Source organism: Maylandia zebra, linkage group LG3, assembly GCF_041146795.1.
Source record: "Maylandia zebra isolate NMK-2024a linkage group LG3, Mzebra_GT3a, whole genome shotgun sequence".
Taxonomy (NCBI): Eukaryota; Metazoa; Chordata; class Actinopteri; order Cichliformes; family Cichlidae; genus Maylandia; species Maylandia zebra.
Window position 1 is genome coordinate 5,065,916 of NC_135169.1, and position 17,785 is coordinate 5,083,700.

The following is a 17,785-nucleotide window of genomic DNA, read 5'->3' on the forward strand; positions in this document are numbered from 1 at the left end:
CAGGCCTGGGTTATGACAGTTGCATGCAATCATGTTTGATAGGTGTTCTCTTTAACAGTATTCTAATAAAGACGCCAGCAATTTGATAAGATTTGAAGCGTGTCCTTTTTCAGCCTCCATTCTGCTCTGCGACACTTCAAGATGGTTTGGAAGAAGGAGCTGAACAAGGCACTAATCTCCTCCAGATCAGAAGAACTATAGTCAGGGGGAGATATTTATTTAGACTCTTTTCCTCCAATATATCTTTCTGAGTTAACTTCAGTAATTACTTCCTCAAAACCATCAACGTGTCTTTAGACCCAATTTCTGCAAGAGTGCTCAAGGATGTCCTACCATTTATTAATCATATTTGAATCATATCTATCTAATAGTCACTCATTTGTTCATGCAAAGTTTCACAGGGTTCAGTCCCAGGACCAGTTCTATTAACACATGCTTCCCTTAGACAGTTTCATCAGAAGACATAGCATACATTTTCACGGCTATGCAGATGACACCCAGCTCTATGAAGCCAGATAACACACACCAATTAGAAAAACTGCAGGAATGTCTAAAAGACATAAAGATCTGGATGGCCGCTAACTTTCTGCTTAGGTTACTGTACTTCTTGGAAATATGTTACTCACCAGCTTACTCTGTAAGACTAGTACCATTTAATTTAATTGCTATTGAAGTTGTTTGAAATTATTTTTGATCAAATCAAAATGAATTGCTGACCAGGTTTGAGAGCCGATTATGTAATATGCAGTTTGTTTGTAACAGATCTTAGAGGCACGCGCTAAGGACAGGGGAACCTCCAGAATTTTTCCATAGGGGTGAATATTTATGGGGGCCACAAAAATATTTTTCAAGATTTCTGAAAAACTTCAGGACTGAAGTTTAAAGTGCACATCATTGTTTTATATGTGAAACTTTCTGCCATGAGGGGATTATTATGGAAACCCAGCTCCAGAGACTGTAATCCCAGCTTCCACCCACCATCTAGACACACCTCACCTGTCATCGCTGGCTCCACATCCTTACAACTGTGCCCCATCTCCACTTTAGTCTCTGGTAAAGAGGGTGTGCTGGCTTAACCTGTGGCCAGCCACCCTCTCACCAGACCAATAGCCAGGCTGCCCTCTGTCTCCTTCCGCACCCTTGCACCAGTTCACCAGCTTCTTTCATAGACAGCCCAAGGCTACAGGTGGGCCCTGCCTGTGCTAACATCAGCAGGTGCTCAGGGTGAGGAACAGAAACAGGATATGAGCCCTGTGTAGCCCCAGCAGGAGCAATCAGAGATCCCTGAGAAACCTGTGTAACCTGAGAATCAGGTGCATCTAGGTCCAAGCTAGTAACAGATTTTGTCTGCTGACGCTGGGTCCCTGGTGTCAGCTTTTGCCCTGGTCAACACAAAAACTTTTTTTGGTCTTGCCCTGCCCAAGTCTCTGCTTGCAAGCCCTGCTTGTCAGAGGAGACAGCATGACCAAATGAGGGTACCGATCTGTCTAAACCCAATCCTGAGGGTCCTCGGTCGCCTGAGCCTGGGTGTCCTGGACCATCTCGAGGTGAAAAGAAGAAATGGCAATTCATACACAAAATATTTTGCCCCCTGTTTTTGTGGTTAAATCTGCTGATAAGTATTCAAAATTAATGAAAGCATATGTATTTTATTCAGTTGGAGGTCTTCCAGTACCAAATCCTGGTGTTTGATGGAAAGCAGTTCACCTACAGTATAAACAGACCATAACCATGATAATAACCAACCAGCTGTGCTTTCCAAGGATGGATGCATGATGTGCAATGTAAATGCTTTTAGCTCTCTAGGAGTGTAGGTTATTATCAGGTGTTTGGAAAAGAAATAAAAAGCAAAAAACAACAACCCCACCAAAACAAAGCAAAGCAAAATCTAAATCATTTCAGTGGCCAAACCACAAATAATATGAGAAAGTAACATGATGCATTAAAGCAGTATATTTTTGTGCAGTTGATATTTTATACCTTTTAATGAGTGAAAATAACGTAAACCAGAAAAGCTAATTCATTCAGTACAGTGTGAAATTCTTTTTTTAATAATAACTGTATTAAATCCCTGTATTTTCTCATAAATGTGGTAAGCAGTTGTTTTTTAAATAATCAGTTGCTGACCTTTGACCTTTAGCTGCACATTTCTCTGTCCCGTTTCTTCTTTCCCATCACTGATGGAGCAGGTGTAGACGCTGCTGTCAATCAGGTCTGGTTTTCTCAGAGTGAGGCTGAAGTCTGAAGTCTCCAGAGCATCAGGCCTCATTGATGTGCGCCCGCTGTAGCGGAGGTTCTGCTTTTTGAGATCATCACCTTCTTCTCGTCGCAGATGGACAAACGTGGGACTGAGATCACTGCAAGTCCACATCACTGTGGGATTTTTCTCAGGAATAATACCAGAGTACTGACAGGGTAGCAGAACAGACTTTGCCTCCTCATACACCTCCACCACCACAGCCAGGGCATGCTGTGAAACTGTAAGGACACACAAGCAGAAAGACAAATTAACAGCATGCTTTGAGTTTGTGTCAGCATCCACGTGCTGGAATGCAGGTTACCTTATCTGCAACTTCTACACTCAGTCTATCCATGTAATCTAAATTTAATCAGATTGAAATCAAAGAAATTATTTTAAACAGAAAGTGCTGCATTCTCTGAGGGACCTTTGAAAGGGACCAGAATTTTGATGCAGTGTTGGTGTAATGATGGCAGCATATGACCAACCACAAAAATGAACAGGGTTCATGAAAACTAACCTACGAAGCCAATGTTGGAAAAATCTGAAGGTCTGCAGCTTAAGTTACCACAGAAACAAGTGGAGCTCCTTCACATAACGCACAACTGAGGGTTAAACTCTGCCCAAGATCCTAATCCTGCTTCTCCTGATCAACAAAACGTTAAGCAGAGAATAAAAATTTAGTGTGAAAAGATTCGGTTTCTCTCTCTCCTGGTTTGTTCAACAGTTTTTGATGTAAATGTCTGAGTGAAGCGACGTTCAACGTTCACTCTGAGCTCTGAAGTCTGAGATGCCACTCAGATGACCACTGTGCAAGGAGAAAAAATAAAAAAATAAATATCCTGTTGAATCAGAAATGTGTAATTAAACAGCTGAAAAGGTCAAAAGTAATGATCAAACAGTTCAGCTGTAACAGCTGCTGCACAGAAACCCTTAAAGCTGATGTGCAATTCATGCACAAAACATTATTAGTGAAATGTACAGGTGGTCCTGGCACAAATACAAACACAAGCAAACCAAACAACTGCCTCTTAAATTGTATTACAAATAAACACAGTTTGCAGAAGTCTACGAGGACAAAGCTTCTTTTCTAAACGTGGCAGTACAGGTCACATGACTTCTGGAACAATGTCCTTTGGAGGAAGCGCACCAGCAAATCTACATGTCTGAATCTCTGAAGGAGAAAAGAATCAAGATTTTGCAATGGGTCAGTCAAAGTCCAGACCATAACCCAACTGAAATGCTGTGGTGGAACTAAGAGAGAGCTTTGCATAAACAAATGTCCAAAAACCTCAATGAACTGAAGCAATGTTGTACAGTAGAGTGGGCCAACTGTTCTTTTTACAGGGATGATTAGAAATAACTATATCACAGGTGTTTGACAAAGTTTATATATACAGATCAGGCTGAATGAAACAGCTACCAACAAGAGTGTGCGAGAGTCCAAGTGCTGTGTATTCTGATCTGTGTGCTTTGACTGGAAAACCAGTTGTAACATGAGCTCATCTGAAAGCCACCAAGAAGAATCCAGAGATTTGAAAGTTGCTGCTTTGGATTGTTAGTTTGATCTGAATCAGAATCCAGTGTTTGATGGAAATCTCCTCCTGCTGCACTTCAACACATTAAAGAGAGAGAGATGAAAGAAAAGCTGATGATGAGAGCAGAGAGAGGAAGGTGTACTTACCGTGCAGGAGGATCACAAACACCACAAACATCTTCATGTTCCTGTCAAACTCAGAGACTCTTTAAAAGCCCTTCAGGACATCAGCTCACAGCAGCTTCACTTTCCTCTGCTGATCATCTACTGACACTCTCACACTGCTCACACTGACACTGTGAACCACACAAAGTTTCACACTTCAGTGAGGGAGGACGTCTGTTGCTCAGATCATTCCAACAGAAACTTTAACCTCGATCAGATCGGGGCAGACTGAGGAAAGTGAGGAAAAGCAGGAGAAACAAGCTCATTAAATAAGAGACATCAGACAAAGGTCATTTACACTGAAGTCAGATCCAACTTTATGAAGAAGCCAGCAATAAAATCTGAATCGTGTGGAGGAAAAATCTAACGTGAATGAATTTTGGTGTTTGAGCTAAAATATTTTCCCTTCACTGAGTTTACAGTTAGAGTCCATACAATAAATACTCATAATAATAATACTGTATATGAGTGTTTTACAGGACTAACACTGTGAGTTCAGCTGCTGCCACCAACTTTTATGACATGTCACATTCTCCTGTAAAACACACTCTTATCTCTTTATCAATAAAATGAACTGAACTTTGACCTTTAGGATGTTTATCCTTTGCACTACTAAACCTAAGGTCTGCAGCCAGACTGGATGAATAATAACAGAAGCAGAGGACGAGGATGAATACAGGACTTACCTCATTTGTGCATTTAACCTGAAACTTTGTGTCCACATTAGACACTGAGGGCGGCTCTGAGGCCCATTCATTAAGGATCCATCAATTTTCAACAAACTGAAAGTGGTTCAGACTACATCTGAAAAGAAGTTATGAAGATTATTAATTCAATTCTATTTTTCTTATACAAAGGAAAAAAACACAGCCAGAAAGAATAAACACATCAGTAAACTTCAAATAAAGACATTAAAAAAGGAATGAAGGACTTGTGATGTTCCTGTTGGTCTCGCTAAATGGTCAAAATAATGAAGGCTGTTCTTTCTGAGCCCAGGACAAAGAATCCTAGAAAAACAGGAAGTGATGAGTTCTAAATGAAAGTCAAACAGTCTGAATGTGTGATGGCGATGTTGAGATTAGCTCTATTTAAAAAAACAAACTGTATCCGTAAAATGAGAGAAACTAAAAAAGACTGCACAGGTCTGCAGTAGTGGAGAGGTTAAACTGCACACAGAAAGATGTTCACACGTCGCAACAGAAGCTGCATTTCCTCTTAATACGAGTGTTTAAAAAAGAAAACCACTCAATAAAAGGAAAGTCGCTCTGCGTTGTGGTTCTAATAGTTTTCTTCCCCCTAAAACTCTTTAACCTTGATGACATGTTGCATCTACTTTGAGGTTTAGAAACAAATCTTTGGTGCTCAGATAATCAGCTTTTAGCCTCAAATTAAGACAAAGCAAAAAGTTTTGTGTAGGACTTTAGCTCTGACCAGTAAGCTTGTACTTTAAAAAACAAACAAACTAGTCTTTTTTTTTTTAATTTGGCAGAGTTTAAAAGAGTAAATTTTGCTTGTCCCTCTACAAATCACTTTCTATATTTTGAAAGTACAGTGGTATTCATATCATATGCTATCTGCTTAGCAGGTTAATTAATTAAATTGACAGAAAAGGGGTTCTGTAAACTGTGCATATGCTACAAGCTGATTAGCTGACAAGTGGAACAGCTGTGTGTTTGTTTCAAGGTGACCAGCAGCTGACTCCACCCAAAGGAAGTGACCTCACCCCTGTTTTATTCATTGAAACAGGATGATGAAAAGCTGTGAGCGAGCGTTTTGAGATGTAAACACTCACTCAAGAAGAAAAAAACTGGATCAGACTAAAAGTTAGCCAGTTGTTTTTATTTTCACTTATTTAACAGGATGGCTCATTTCAATAAAATCAATATGAAACAGTAGAAGATGGAAACCTGCCAGATTTGAGCTAAACTGCTCATTTCCATGTGTCATCCATGGGCAGGTCACATGACTCTATCCAACATACAAAGACACACAAGAAAAGCCAGAGAAACAAAGACAAATCCAAACAATCCATCATACTGAGTCAAAGTGATCACAGGTCTGCTTGTTGGAAATTACATTAAACGTTACACAAAGAACAAAAAAGAACTAAACTTCATAAAAACTTCCCAAATGATGCTTTAAATGAAAAATAAATCCCTGTAAATAATTCAACAGGTCACATGTTAGAACCACCTTAACTAAACTCTGTAGCCGCTCACTGTGGTTTGTCCCAGCAGCTCTTAGGAAACAAACTGCTAACTTCAGTGTCAGCACACACTGTTAGTAAACTATGCAACACTGAATTCAGGTTTCAGTTGTGTTAAGTTGTGAAGTTGTGATGAAAGTCTTCTTACTGACACAGGTAGGATGGTCAGGCGTCCTCTGTTCCTTCACCGTTCATGAACTGTCACTTATAAAATGCTGCCAAACATCAACTACACTCAATAACTAAACGTGTGCAGGTTAAAGTGATGGACGCCCAGATCTGCACTCCAAATACAAACAGACTAAAGGTGTTTCCTCCAGAAACAAAGACAATATTTACAAAGGTCTCACAGGTAAATTGTGAGCGATCACAGCAGCATCTCATCCTGACTAACAGCTTTTAGATGCAGGGAGAGCGTCGTGGTTCAGAGGTGGTTCAGCAGATGATGAAGGCCTTTCTGTTGCATTGTGTAGTGCTGTGGAGGCCATGATGGTCGACTGGGTCTGCTTCTACTGAACTCACAAACACTTCTGAGGTATTTACACCTGAAGCCTCATTGAATGTGAGTCAGAAACAAACGGCTCAGCTGTGATTAATGGATGTTTCCCTGCATTTCTATTTTCACACACTTTATTTCTTACAGCAGGAAAACTGAACAGAATGTATGTAAGAGGTCAGAGTGAGGATGACGTCACTTAATACAGGAAATACATGTTTGTCTGTTTTGATGATGAAGGACTTCTTCAGCTCTGTAAACAGCTACACTTGAGAGGACAGAGGTGATTTCATGGATCAATAACAATGTGTTTATCAGCTTTCATCATCGCAGTGCAGACATGACGTCAGATCTATCAGAGTGAAGGCCGTCTCTCTGATGACGTCACAGAGCAGAGTCCTTCTGTCCAATAAAGGATCTCAGATCAGCTGCTGCCATCTTGTGGCCACAGTTGGTTACTGTCTCTGAAAGTTGTCTCATGTTTCCTGTTGTCCTGCTAACAAAGGCTGGAGCTCATCATGCTGAGAGGGCAGCAGCATTTTGTGGCTCTTCACACATGTTCATTATATTCTGATGATCCTGGATGGAGACAAACTACAGATAAGTGTGTTCAGCCCAACTAGTTTATCTCATTACAGCAGTTTGATGTTTCCCTTTGAATCCCCCTGAAGATCCTGACAGTGAAGCACGTACATAATACTCCAGCCTTTCAACTCTGAGCTTATTTAGTTCTATTAATACACTGAAATCTCATTTGTGTCATGAAGAAAGTCTTTAATCAAACAGAATTCAAAGATCAGAAACATTTCATATATGGAGTTAAACATGAATCATTGTTTCAACAACATATTTATTGTTGTCATAAACAGACAAGAAGACAACAACAAACTGCTCCTCCCATTCAACACATGTCAGTCCATATCCCAGCAAACTAAATCATCTCCATTTACACATCAAATAGAAACATGAATCACTTGTAATGATTAGAAACTTGATAGAATTTCAAATCTAGTTTGGGGAGTCATTCAGTGAGAAACAGTGAAATGATTTTCCATGTGAAAAGGTGGACAGCAGAAACAGAAAGAAAGAGTGAAACTAAAAGAGAAACAAAGAGCTTTGGAACAACAAGGCAGCAGGAGGACAGCTGCAGTTTAACAGCTTCAACTCACTGACAGGAAACAACATTAGAAACATCATCATCCTCAACTCATCTGCTGCACTGACACTGACACCTTCAACGGACACACCTTCAGTTTAACAGCATCAACAGTGTTAATGTATGGAAACATCCTGTGAGTGAAAGTGTGTGTGAAGGTGTGTATGTGTGTGTTAGTATCAGGATCAGAGAACAACAGCTTTCCTCTGTTCCAGTCCAGATTCACTCTGATCCTCTGGAACTTCTTCTGGACTGAGAGAGGAGATTCTGCTGATGGTGAGTGTGCTGAGTATTTTCCTTTATAAAACTCTATTCTCCATAATCCAGTCCATATGACTCCCTTCCTCTGCACAGACTCTGCTAACACACCCAGTACCCACCATGTACTGTCTCCAACATCAACATCCCAGCTGTGAGTCCCTGAGTTAAAGCCCTCAGAGCCCAGGACAGAGCAGAACAAATCAAACCTCTCTGGATTATCAGGAAGCTGCTGCTTCTCTCCTCCTCGTCTCACACTGGTCAGATCTTCAGACAGGATGAGGTCTGGGTTTGCAGTGTTTGGGTCCAGAATGAGAGGAGTGTAGGAGACCATGTCCTTCATGTTGTTCCAGATGTTGAAGGTCAGGTTGCCCAGGTGTTTGGCCTGGTCTATCAGAGCTCCTGAGGGCAGCTGTGGATCATCCAGCAGGGGGCAGCGCTGGACTCTTTCCACTGCAGCCTTGTAGTTGTGCAGGAATGAGACGTCTTCAGCTCTCAGCTCCTCCTCTGTGGCTCTGACTGTGTCTGAAAGAGCTGCTATCTCTCTGCTCAGAGCCTCCATCTTCTCCTTCATCATCCCACTCTTCTGCTCCTCTTCCTCCCTCAGTGCAGCCAGCCTGGCCTCCTCTTCCTCTGCTAGAAACTGGTGAAGCTTCTTAAACTGCTCCTTAATCTGCCTCTCTGTGTGTCGGGCCTGGACCTTAATGTGTTCTGCTGTTTGATCAAACTCCACTTGAACTTCTTCACAAACCTTTAACTTCTCCTTTAAGGGCTCCAGAGTTTCCTGAAGTTCCTTCTTGTGTTGTTGTGCAGCTTCATCGATGGGTCTGAATCTGTGATTGGTGTGTTTTTCTGAGGCACAGCAGATGACACACACTGGCTGCTGATGGTCCAGACAGAAGAGTTTGAGTTTCTCAGAGTGCAGACTGCAGAGAGCCTCTGAAGCTCTCTGATCTCTCTCCTGTAAGAACGACTCACACAGGTTCTTTAAAGCTCGGTTTAAAGGTGGATCATAAACTGATATTTCCTTACAAACTGGACACTCGTGTGTTGGTCTCTCTCTCCACCATCTCTTCAGACAGACTTTACAGAAGCTGTGGCTACATGACAGAATAACAGGATCTCTGAAGACCTCCTGACAGACCGGACAGCAGAGATCCTCCTCTGATCTGGAAGCCATTGAGTCTGTGAGTGAAGCTGAAAACAGCAGACAGGAAGTACAGTCAGTCCTGGCTCCCCTCCCTCCTCTACCACCTTCACTGAAACTTCCTTTGAGTCGTGTTTTTGCTCAAACTCACATTCAGTGTGTGGAGCGTCAGCAGCTTGAAGCAGCAGTGTTGGAGTTTTCCACTTTTCTCTCCTGTAGCTGGACTCACTCAGAGGAAGCTGCTAGTTTGGTCTGAGCTCAGTCTGATCGTCTGTGCGTCTCTCTTTACTGAGGACGAAGAACTTCCTGTTTCCTGGTTTGTCGCATTTGAGTGACGTGAGGGGAGGAGAAAATGTTGCTGTTTGACTTTTAACTAAGGTGTGTTTCAATCCTGCCTGCAGCTCAAAAGCTGTAAAACAGGTTTTGTGTCTTTTCACCTCCACAGGTCACAACATGAAACCTGTTGTGAAGGTTATAAAATAAAGTGTCACTCGGTGGTGCAGCTGTTTGTCAGCTTCTATTTTAGACTTTGTTCTGGTTCTTGTTCAGGTTCCCAGCAGTGGGAGTGTAATGCAGTCACACACACACAGGTGGTGTTAAGGTGGATTCACTTAGTTACAGACAGTGGTGTTATTTCCTGTAACTAAGGGTGTGTTTCACTCCAAAGTTCAGACATTAACCTGCCAGAAGTTGTAAAAGTTACTGCTAAAGAGCTTTTATCTCATTTCACATGCAGGTCAGAGCATGAAAGCTGTGATGCAGCAGTTTGAGGAAAATTGCTGCTGATATAAAATATTTTTTGTGGTTTTACAAAATATATAAAAGAGCAGAAAGAAAAGAAATAAGTGTAAAGAGTGCAGCAAAATGCATGTTTTAGTGTGAGTTGGTTCATCTGATCTGGTTGTGTAAAAGTCACTGCATGACACTGAGTGTTACTTTTGTGTTACTGACACTCATCTCTGACTCAGAGAAACTATTTCTCCCCTGTGATGTTCACACAGTGGTGAGTTACATGTGTGTGGAATTTTCACTGTTTTATAGAATAAAATTTTCTCTTACTTTCTTTTTTCTGTTATTTACTAAAAAGAAATAATGAATTCTCCACATGTCTTTGAAGGTTGCATGCAAATATCATGTGATCTAAAAGTCAAATATCTGCTGATGGAGCAAAACAAGGCCAGATGTTGAGCAGCTGTATTGCTGCATGACATCAGCCCACAGCAGCAGAGACCGTGGAGCCAACATGTGAGAAACAAAGCAACACGCTGAACATCTGAACCACAGCAGGAAGTGCGACTCTTTGTAGACCTGTGGACAGGAAACACACAGCAGGTCCTGATCAGTAACAGGGTCCAAAGACAAACATTTGTTTATCAGCATCTGTATATATGAGCACACAGAGAGCTCAGCTGGACACACTTCAGTCCTCCATCAAACACAACACACCTACACACTGTTTCCACCAGCTGCAGCACAGTCCAGTCTTTACAGTCAGGGAGGGCTTTTAATTTGAAAGGCACCACACAGGAAGTTTCAGAGGAACAGAAGAAGAACCAAAGGATGGTCTGTGATGTTAAGGTTAGGGTGATCAGCATCAGCTGAAAATATGAAACATATCAAACATGTGAGGAAGAAGCAGCAGCAGCTCACACGTTTACCACAACCACACACAGTCCTCTGAGAGCAGCGTGGCCTCCATCAACACACAAACTCAAACGCACAAACTCACTGATTAATTATTGACTGATTGATTTTCAGAGATAAGTAATTGAAGTTTATTTATTAAGCTCTTTTCACAGCGGTCACAAAGCGCTTCACACAAAAGGCTCAAATAAACATGAACATTAGGTGAAAATAAAGATTCAGTAAGACAGTAAAATAAACAGGTAGTTTTAAAATAAATTAATAATAATTCAATAAAATGTTTGTCATTAGAAAGCCTGTAAAACAGAAACATTTGAACTGCTTTTTAAAGAATCCACAGAGTCGACTAAACGTAGCTGTGGAGGCAGACTGATCCACAGCCTTGGCGCCACAGACTGAAAGGCTCTGTCACACTTAGTCTTTAGTCGTGTACAGGGAACAACTGACACATCATGAGTCCGTGAACGGAGACAACGAGCAGCAGTTTATTTTGTAAGAAGCTGAGATAAATAATCTAGGACGTGATCATTTAGTGTTCTGTGTGTTAAAACAAGAATTTTGAAACAAATCCTGAAATTTATTTGGTGCCAATATAAAGAAAATTAAATAGCAGTAATGTGAGCTCGCTTGGAGGTGAGAACGACGGGATTTGTCCAGGCTGGTAAACAGGACATTACAATAATCTAAACACGATGACACAAATGTTTTTTTGTGGATCGGATCAATCCATCCACAAAAACTGATCAATGGTTAAGCTGTTTTGTGCGCTTGGCCTTATCAGCACCTGTAAAGGGAGTTGTTTTCTCAAACTGCTGAAGTAAGTTCATCTAGTTTTCACTGAACAGTCTATAACAGTGTCACAACTAAGCATATGCATAAGCACTTAAATACTTTAAATGAGAATAACAGAAAGTTTCTATTACAGAGGCTAGAGCCTGTCCCAGTAGTCATAGGTAGAGCACACCTGGACAGGTCACCAGTCTGTCAGAGGACTAACACAGAGACAGACATCAGAGTAACAAATCTATTTAAAATGAATGTAAGTTTGCTGCAGCTGTATGTATGAACATGTGTTTCTGTGCTCACAGTCAGGAAGCTGCAGTTCATCTTTAGTCTACTTTAAACAGACCTCACAAAAGGCTGATGTGGCTGGATCAGTAGTCTGATTTAAGTACGATACCTTTGGCCAGGGATTCATCTGCTGCATCGCTTCACTGCAGTCTTACGTGTTTTCCCCACAGTGGTAATAAGGGGGCATTAGTCCAAGTTGGCGGCCAACCAAAGCGGTTTGACCGGTTTCGTGCGTGTGCGCATGCGCGTTCAGGTGCGCTCGGGGGCATGCGAGTTCATGTGTGGAAACACACAGGGCGTCAGAGGGGTTGTATGAGTTTATGTGTTTTTAACTGGGTTTTAATTTAAACAAACCATAGGGTTTTTAATGAAACTATTTTCATCACTTTGGTGTATCTCAACATTCAGTTATACAGACGTGTGTGTTCTTAAAAGCAATTCTTTGTTTTGGAAGCCGTGTTGCTTCACAGTGCACCTTAACAAAGAGGGGATGCTTTTTATTTACATCTAGTCAAACGTGTTGGTAATAGTGTTTTAATCACACTAATTTTATAATCCTGACAATATCTCAGCTTGCAGCGATGCATGCATTTCATTTTAAAAACGGCACAAGTGGGAATTTCTTCTGAATGGGTAAAGTCAGCTTGTTCACAAGCGTTTCATTTAATCAAACCACTAGTTTTAATTTAACTAGTTTTTACGCATCTACTGGGGTTTCTTTCACGGGTTGATGAGATCATTTTATTTAAAAATCGGGATTTCGGGATGTTGAACTAAGAGTGAGACAGGGGTTACTAGTTTTAACACAACAGATGGTCACAAATAACATTCATAGAATAACATAGAAGAGCGCACTACATGGTTTAAGGACATGTTTTTATACAGTGGTGCGACTGGAGAGCTATGCTGCGTCTCTTTAGCCAGATTGACGACACCATCAAGAGGGATAGGCTCAACACTGCGTACGAGGATCTTAGAAAACGCCTTGTTTTTGATGATTTTGCGACTTGTCTGAAGACTGGCATGCATTCTACCCTGTGCAAACCTAAAATCATAAGGCGTCTGACAACTAAATAAACCAAATGGTAGGTTAAATGTGTGTGGGTGTGTGTGTGTGAGTATCTATGCAACAAAATATAACATCTTGTTATTGCTCTCATTTTTCAGAGGGAGACATACAAGCATGGGACCTCTCAGACTCGCCAGACTCCGAATTGCCCGAGTATTACTGTGACACCCACTATGATGATGTGATGCCGAGGCTCACGACATTCCGATTCATCCCCGCCATACGCTTGTTTGTACGCTCATACACAGTCGATGGGACTGGAACACAATTCAGCAGGATTGCAGAACACACCATGACTGAACTGAGATCATCACAACATATAGTGTGATGGAAATGCAGTTTCCAGTAGCACCGACAGAAGTTGCATGTTACAGATGCGCTAAGGGAAATGAGAGTAAGGATATAAGCACACAGCCCCACTCCACTGACGACCTGCTGTTGGCCAACACCCTCAACGACTTTTACTGCTGGTTTGATGAGACATCAAGCAGCCTCGACACCTCCACCTTCCCCAACAATAGAGACACTTTGGTCCATCATCCCCCCACCTCCCCACTCCCACCAGCACAGAGCCATCACCACCATCAAAGACTTCACCCACAGGAGCCCCCTCCTCACTCCACAGCTATGAGGATTTCACACCACCTTCTCCCACTACAACCCTTCATATTCATGAAGCAGATGTGAGGACGCAGTTTGACCCTTTAGACCTACTAAAGAACCCAGTCCGCCTGAGCTTATCTTTATATTTTTACATGTTGCAGTGCCATTTCTGGGAGTATTTGAAGTTGCTATACATCAATACAACCATTATATCCCAAATTTTAATCATATGTATGCATTAAGTCATCAGTAACTACATAAATTGCAATAGTGGTATTTTTACACGCATTTCTAGTTAAAGTAATTTCAGAGGTTCATCCCTGAAAATTGTAAATGTAAAAAAGTTGCATAAAACAGTTTCCAAATTAATTTTGAGTGTCTTCATAATTTTATTTTTGAGATACACCAATTCGTATATACTGCAGCCACCAACTTTGACATTCTCATTTACATGACTTATTTAAACATTCTCCTCTTGAATGCAAAATTCTTAAAAACATCTTTTATCCTTTCAAGAGTAAATAAATCTGAAAGCTGTTCCATCCTAAAAGAGTACAACAATGTGTAGTTTATGATGTTCTAAAGGTTTCAGCATCTTTTTGAATTTGTCACATGTGTGGAAAGGTATGAGTGAGCCTTTGTATCATACTGTGAGAGATGCTCGTCAGCACACAAACCCAGAGTTTCTCTACAGGAACACACAGAGTTATTCCCTGTACTGTAAGGACACGTTCAGCATTGTGCAGTAAATCCAGATCATCCCAGTTAAATGCTTACATGGATGTGAGTGTGGTCGTCAGAGCAGCGCTGATCAGTGTCAGGTTATAATGACCAAGGTGTACACAAACACTAAGTTTGAGTGTGTGCAGTGAGACTTCAGTCACAGCCTTTAACTGAGGTGTGAAAAAATAAGCTGAACTCTGCAGCTTGTTGTGGTCCCCTGTGGCTTGACACGCCTTCCAGCTGTTCTCCAGCATTTTCATTTACAGTCAGAAAATATCTCCACATGTTGCTCCTCTTTCTCTCTCTCTGCGGTCCAAATGCGTCTCTGAGCGCATCTGAGTCACGTGACGGCACAGTAACAAATCCCAGCAGGGCAGGAAGAAGGGGGCGGAGCAAAGTGCGTCTGCCGCATAAGAAGAGGTGTTCACACAGACAGAGCTGCTTTTTCATCCAGAGCGAGTAAATAGTGAGCCTCCAGGAGAGAAACAAACTAAAGTATCGATCATATACCACTACCAACGTTTGGATCGATATCTGCATCGATCTGCCCACCCTTGTCTCCTGGATCGTAGCTGCGATCAGCGTGAACCACGTGGGTCTCTGCTCCCTGACCTGTTTCCTGTGTTTGGAAAGAGTTCCAGCTTCATCTCTCGGTTTGTGGGCTCATCTAAAGGTAAGCACCGAGCTAACTTCAACACTACATTTACTAACCCTGCGCAAATTTGCAGAAATCCCTTGAAACCAACACCTACTAGAATCACTGACTTTTTTATTTTCTGGTGCGTTAATCACCCCTGCTGAGATTTGTACGGGTCATATGCTCGATTCACATCCTGCTTTTGTTGTGCAAACCACCCATTGTCTTTGAGGCCTGGCACATTTGCTTTTGCACACACATACAAACAGTGGCGGTCCTAGCCAGTTTGGTGCCCTGGGCGAAAACTCCCTCTGGCGCCCCCCCCCCCCCCCCCCCCCACACACACACACACACACACAGACAAAACATATTAAGGATTGTACATTAACATAAAGCTGTTGTACGTACACACACACACACACACACACACACATGAAGAGAGAGAGTATGCAAACAGCCATCATAATTTATCATACAATGAGAACAGGACAAATCAACAACTGACAATGACTAATTAATATTAAAATCTGTAACATAATGTATTGTCTGGAGTTTGGTCTGTTACTGTTGCTATTTTTACCATCTCTTTTTGGAGCAACTGTAACCCACATAATTTCCTTAGAGATTAATAAAGTATTCTGACTCTGATTGGTTCAGGATGACCTGCCATTATCCAATCACACATCTGCTTACCTGCATCTTTTGCTCGTTTCTCCTCTTCTTTTCTCCTTTTTCTGAACTGAAGACATGATGGCTTTGAACTTTTCTTGTCCATCTTCCATTGGTTCTAATTTTGCACTCCAGTATGAACACAAATCTCCAACATATATATGTGGAGTTGGGGGATATATATATATATATATATATATATATATATTATTAATTAGGGGTGCAACGATATTCGTATCGATATTGAACCGTTCGATACAGTGCTTTCGGTTCGGTACGCATATGTATCGAACAATACAAAATTTGTAATTTATTTTATCAACTTTCCTTCTGACGATGCTGTCTGTGTTGAGCGCTCAGTGAATCTGTGTTCGACTACTCCGCCTAGGCTGCACTGTCGAGTGCAGATCCACTGAGCGCTCAACACAGACAGCATAGTCAGAAGGAAGAGCGCAGGGCAAGCTAGCGAGACAGAAGTTAAGCTCTCCTTGCAACATGGACCCCCCCCCCCCCCCCCCCCCCCCCCATTCAGATCTGGCGTTTGGAATTATTTTGGTTTTCATGTGACGTATGACCCTGAAGGTAAGCGAGTCATGGACTAAAGTAAAACAGTATGTTGGATGTGCCACGCAATGCTCAATTACATTGGTGGGAACTAGTGTGTTAGCGCAGTTAGCTCGTTAACGTGTTGGCCGTCTAGCCCCATGCACGGGGCGATCGGCGGTAGCTCGTTAACGGAGATTTGCCGTGTTGTGGCGTTAAGGTCATTTCAACGAGATTAACCTGAAAGCACTAGTGGGAACACAACGAATATGACTGCACATTTACATGATCCTAGTGCAAAGACAAAAACAACAAGCATGCTACTAACTTTAGCCGAGTCATTTAGACAGCTGTTAGCACATGATTCTCCTTATGCTGCTGAGAATATAGCCCAGAAGAAGCGGATAGTATAGCTTTTATTTTGGAAAGAGCCATTTCTCTGTAATAAACTCTCTTTTCCAAAGATGAGTGATTCCTCAATCAGATACAGGGCTCGCAAAATCGCTAGCCCGACGTCCTGGGGCTAGCGATTTTTTTCAGATGGGCTACCAAAATCTATCTCTTCCCTGCCCGTCGGGCTATTGTAGGAAGGAAAAATCTATGTCAATGCTTTTGCATTCTTTCGGAAATGTAGCTGGGTAATTATGTCATTGGCATCGGTGAGCCACTGCCAATATGTGACATATTGAAATCGCGTTTGAATTTGCGCTTGTTTTTTTGCTTTCACTTTGCAATCGCGCGAACTGTGTATAGAGAGCGACAGCACTGATCTGTGAGTGATGATAATTTGTGCACCAATTCCTCTGACATCGTCTTATTAATCGTTAGCTTACTATGCAAACATGACAAGTGAAATCTCCCGCAGCAAGCTTAAACATGTGAGAGGTTGATCGTGCAGAGAATCGCTGAGCATTATGTGAGTGCGTGTGTAAAAGCAGCAGGATATATATTGTAGCGGATCAGGGCTGTTCGGGGTTCTGTTTGTACAGTTATGTTTTGTTTATGTTGCCATAGTGACGGGTGACGCCCTCTCGCTGCGACGGTGTGTCCTTCCGGGGTCAGAGGGCGCCCTGTGTGGTGTTGTTGTTGTTGCTGTGCTGTTGCCGCGCTGAGCAGTTAGCTAGCGGCAGTGTTCTTCTGCAGATGTCAATAAACGGCTGTGCTCCCTGGCTAGCTCACGGGAAGCAAGACCAAACGATACCTCCGTCTCCTCCTTGTCTGAGCTCGCCACAATATTTTAGTTCTGCTGAGCCAAATAAGACAGGTCAGGGTGAAGAAGTGACAGCCAAAGAAAAACTTACCACAAAACGGAGAAGTTATGACAAATCAGACTATAAGGCAAAAAGAAAGTGCAGCTTTATGGTTTCATGGACAAAAGAATTTCTGTGGCTGCAATATGACAAGCGAAATAACCAGGGCTGCACATAAGTGGTCCGCAGGTGCGCATTCGCTGTCAAAATAAAAAACGGGCACAAGATAAGAAGTTGCAACGCGTGTTTGCATACATAAGATTTTCAGGAGGAGGACAGACATTTGTTTAGAACTCTTAAAGATGTCGAAGAAGCTCCTTTAAGCAATTACTGTGATGTTCCTCCACCTCCAAAGAAATGTCAGGAGTCCGA

The 17,785-nt window shown here is 42.0% G+C and overlaps 2 protein-coding genes across 2 annotated transcripts in view; both read right to left on the reverse strand.

The window, feature by feature from the left end:
- LOC143414226 (uncharacterized) overlaps positions 1-3,960 on the reverse strand; it is a 41,610-nt gene extending 37,650 nt beyond the window's left edge. The window contains exons 1-2 of the mRNA XM_076878141.1: positions 3,924-3,960; positions 2,128-2,478 (exon numbers count right to left, since the gene is read on the reverse strand). Of these exons, the coding sequence (XP_076734256.1) occupies positions 2,128-2,478; positions 3,924-3,960 (388 nt within the window). The remainder of the gene's footprint in view (positions 1-2,127; positions 2,479-3,923) is intronic.
- A 3,807-nt stretch (positions 3,961-7,767) lies between these two features.
- Positions 7,768-9,535, reverse strand: LOC143414490 (nuclear factor 7, brain-like). The gene is made up of 2 exons (XM_076878953.1): positions 9,356-9,535; positions 7,768-9,254 (listed from the first exon to the last, which is right to left on the reverse strand). Exon 2 carries the CDS (start codon positions 9,235-9,237, stop codon positions 7,846-7,848), a length of 1,392 nt encoding a protein of 463 aa, XP_076735068.1. The 5' UTR covers positions 9,238-9,254; positions 9,356-9,535; the 3' UTR covers positions 7,768-7,845.
- Between the last annotated feature and the right edge of the window lie 8,250 nt (positions 9,536-17,785).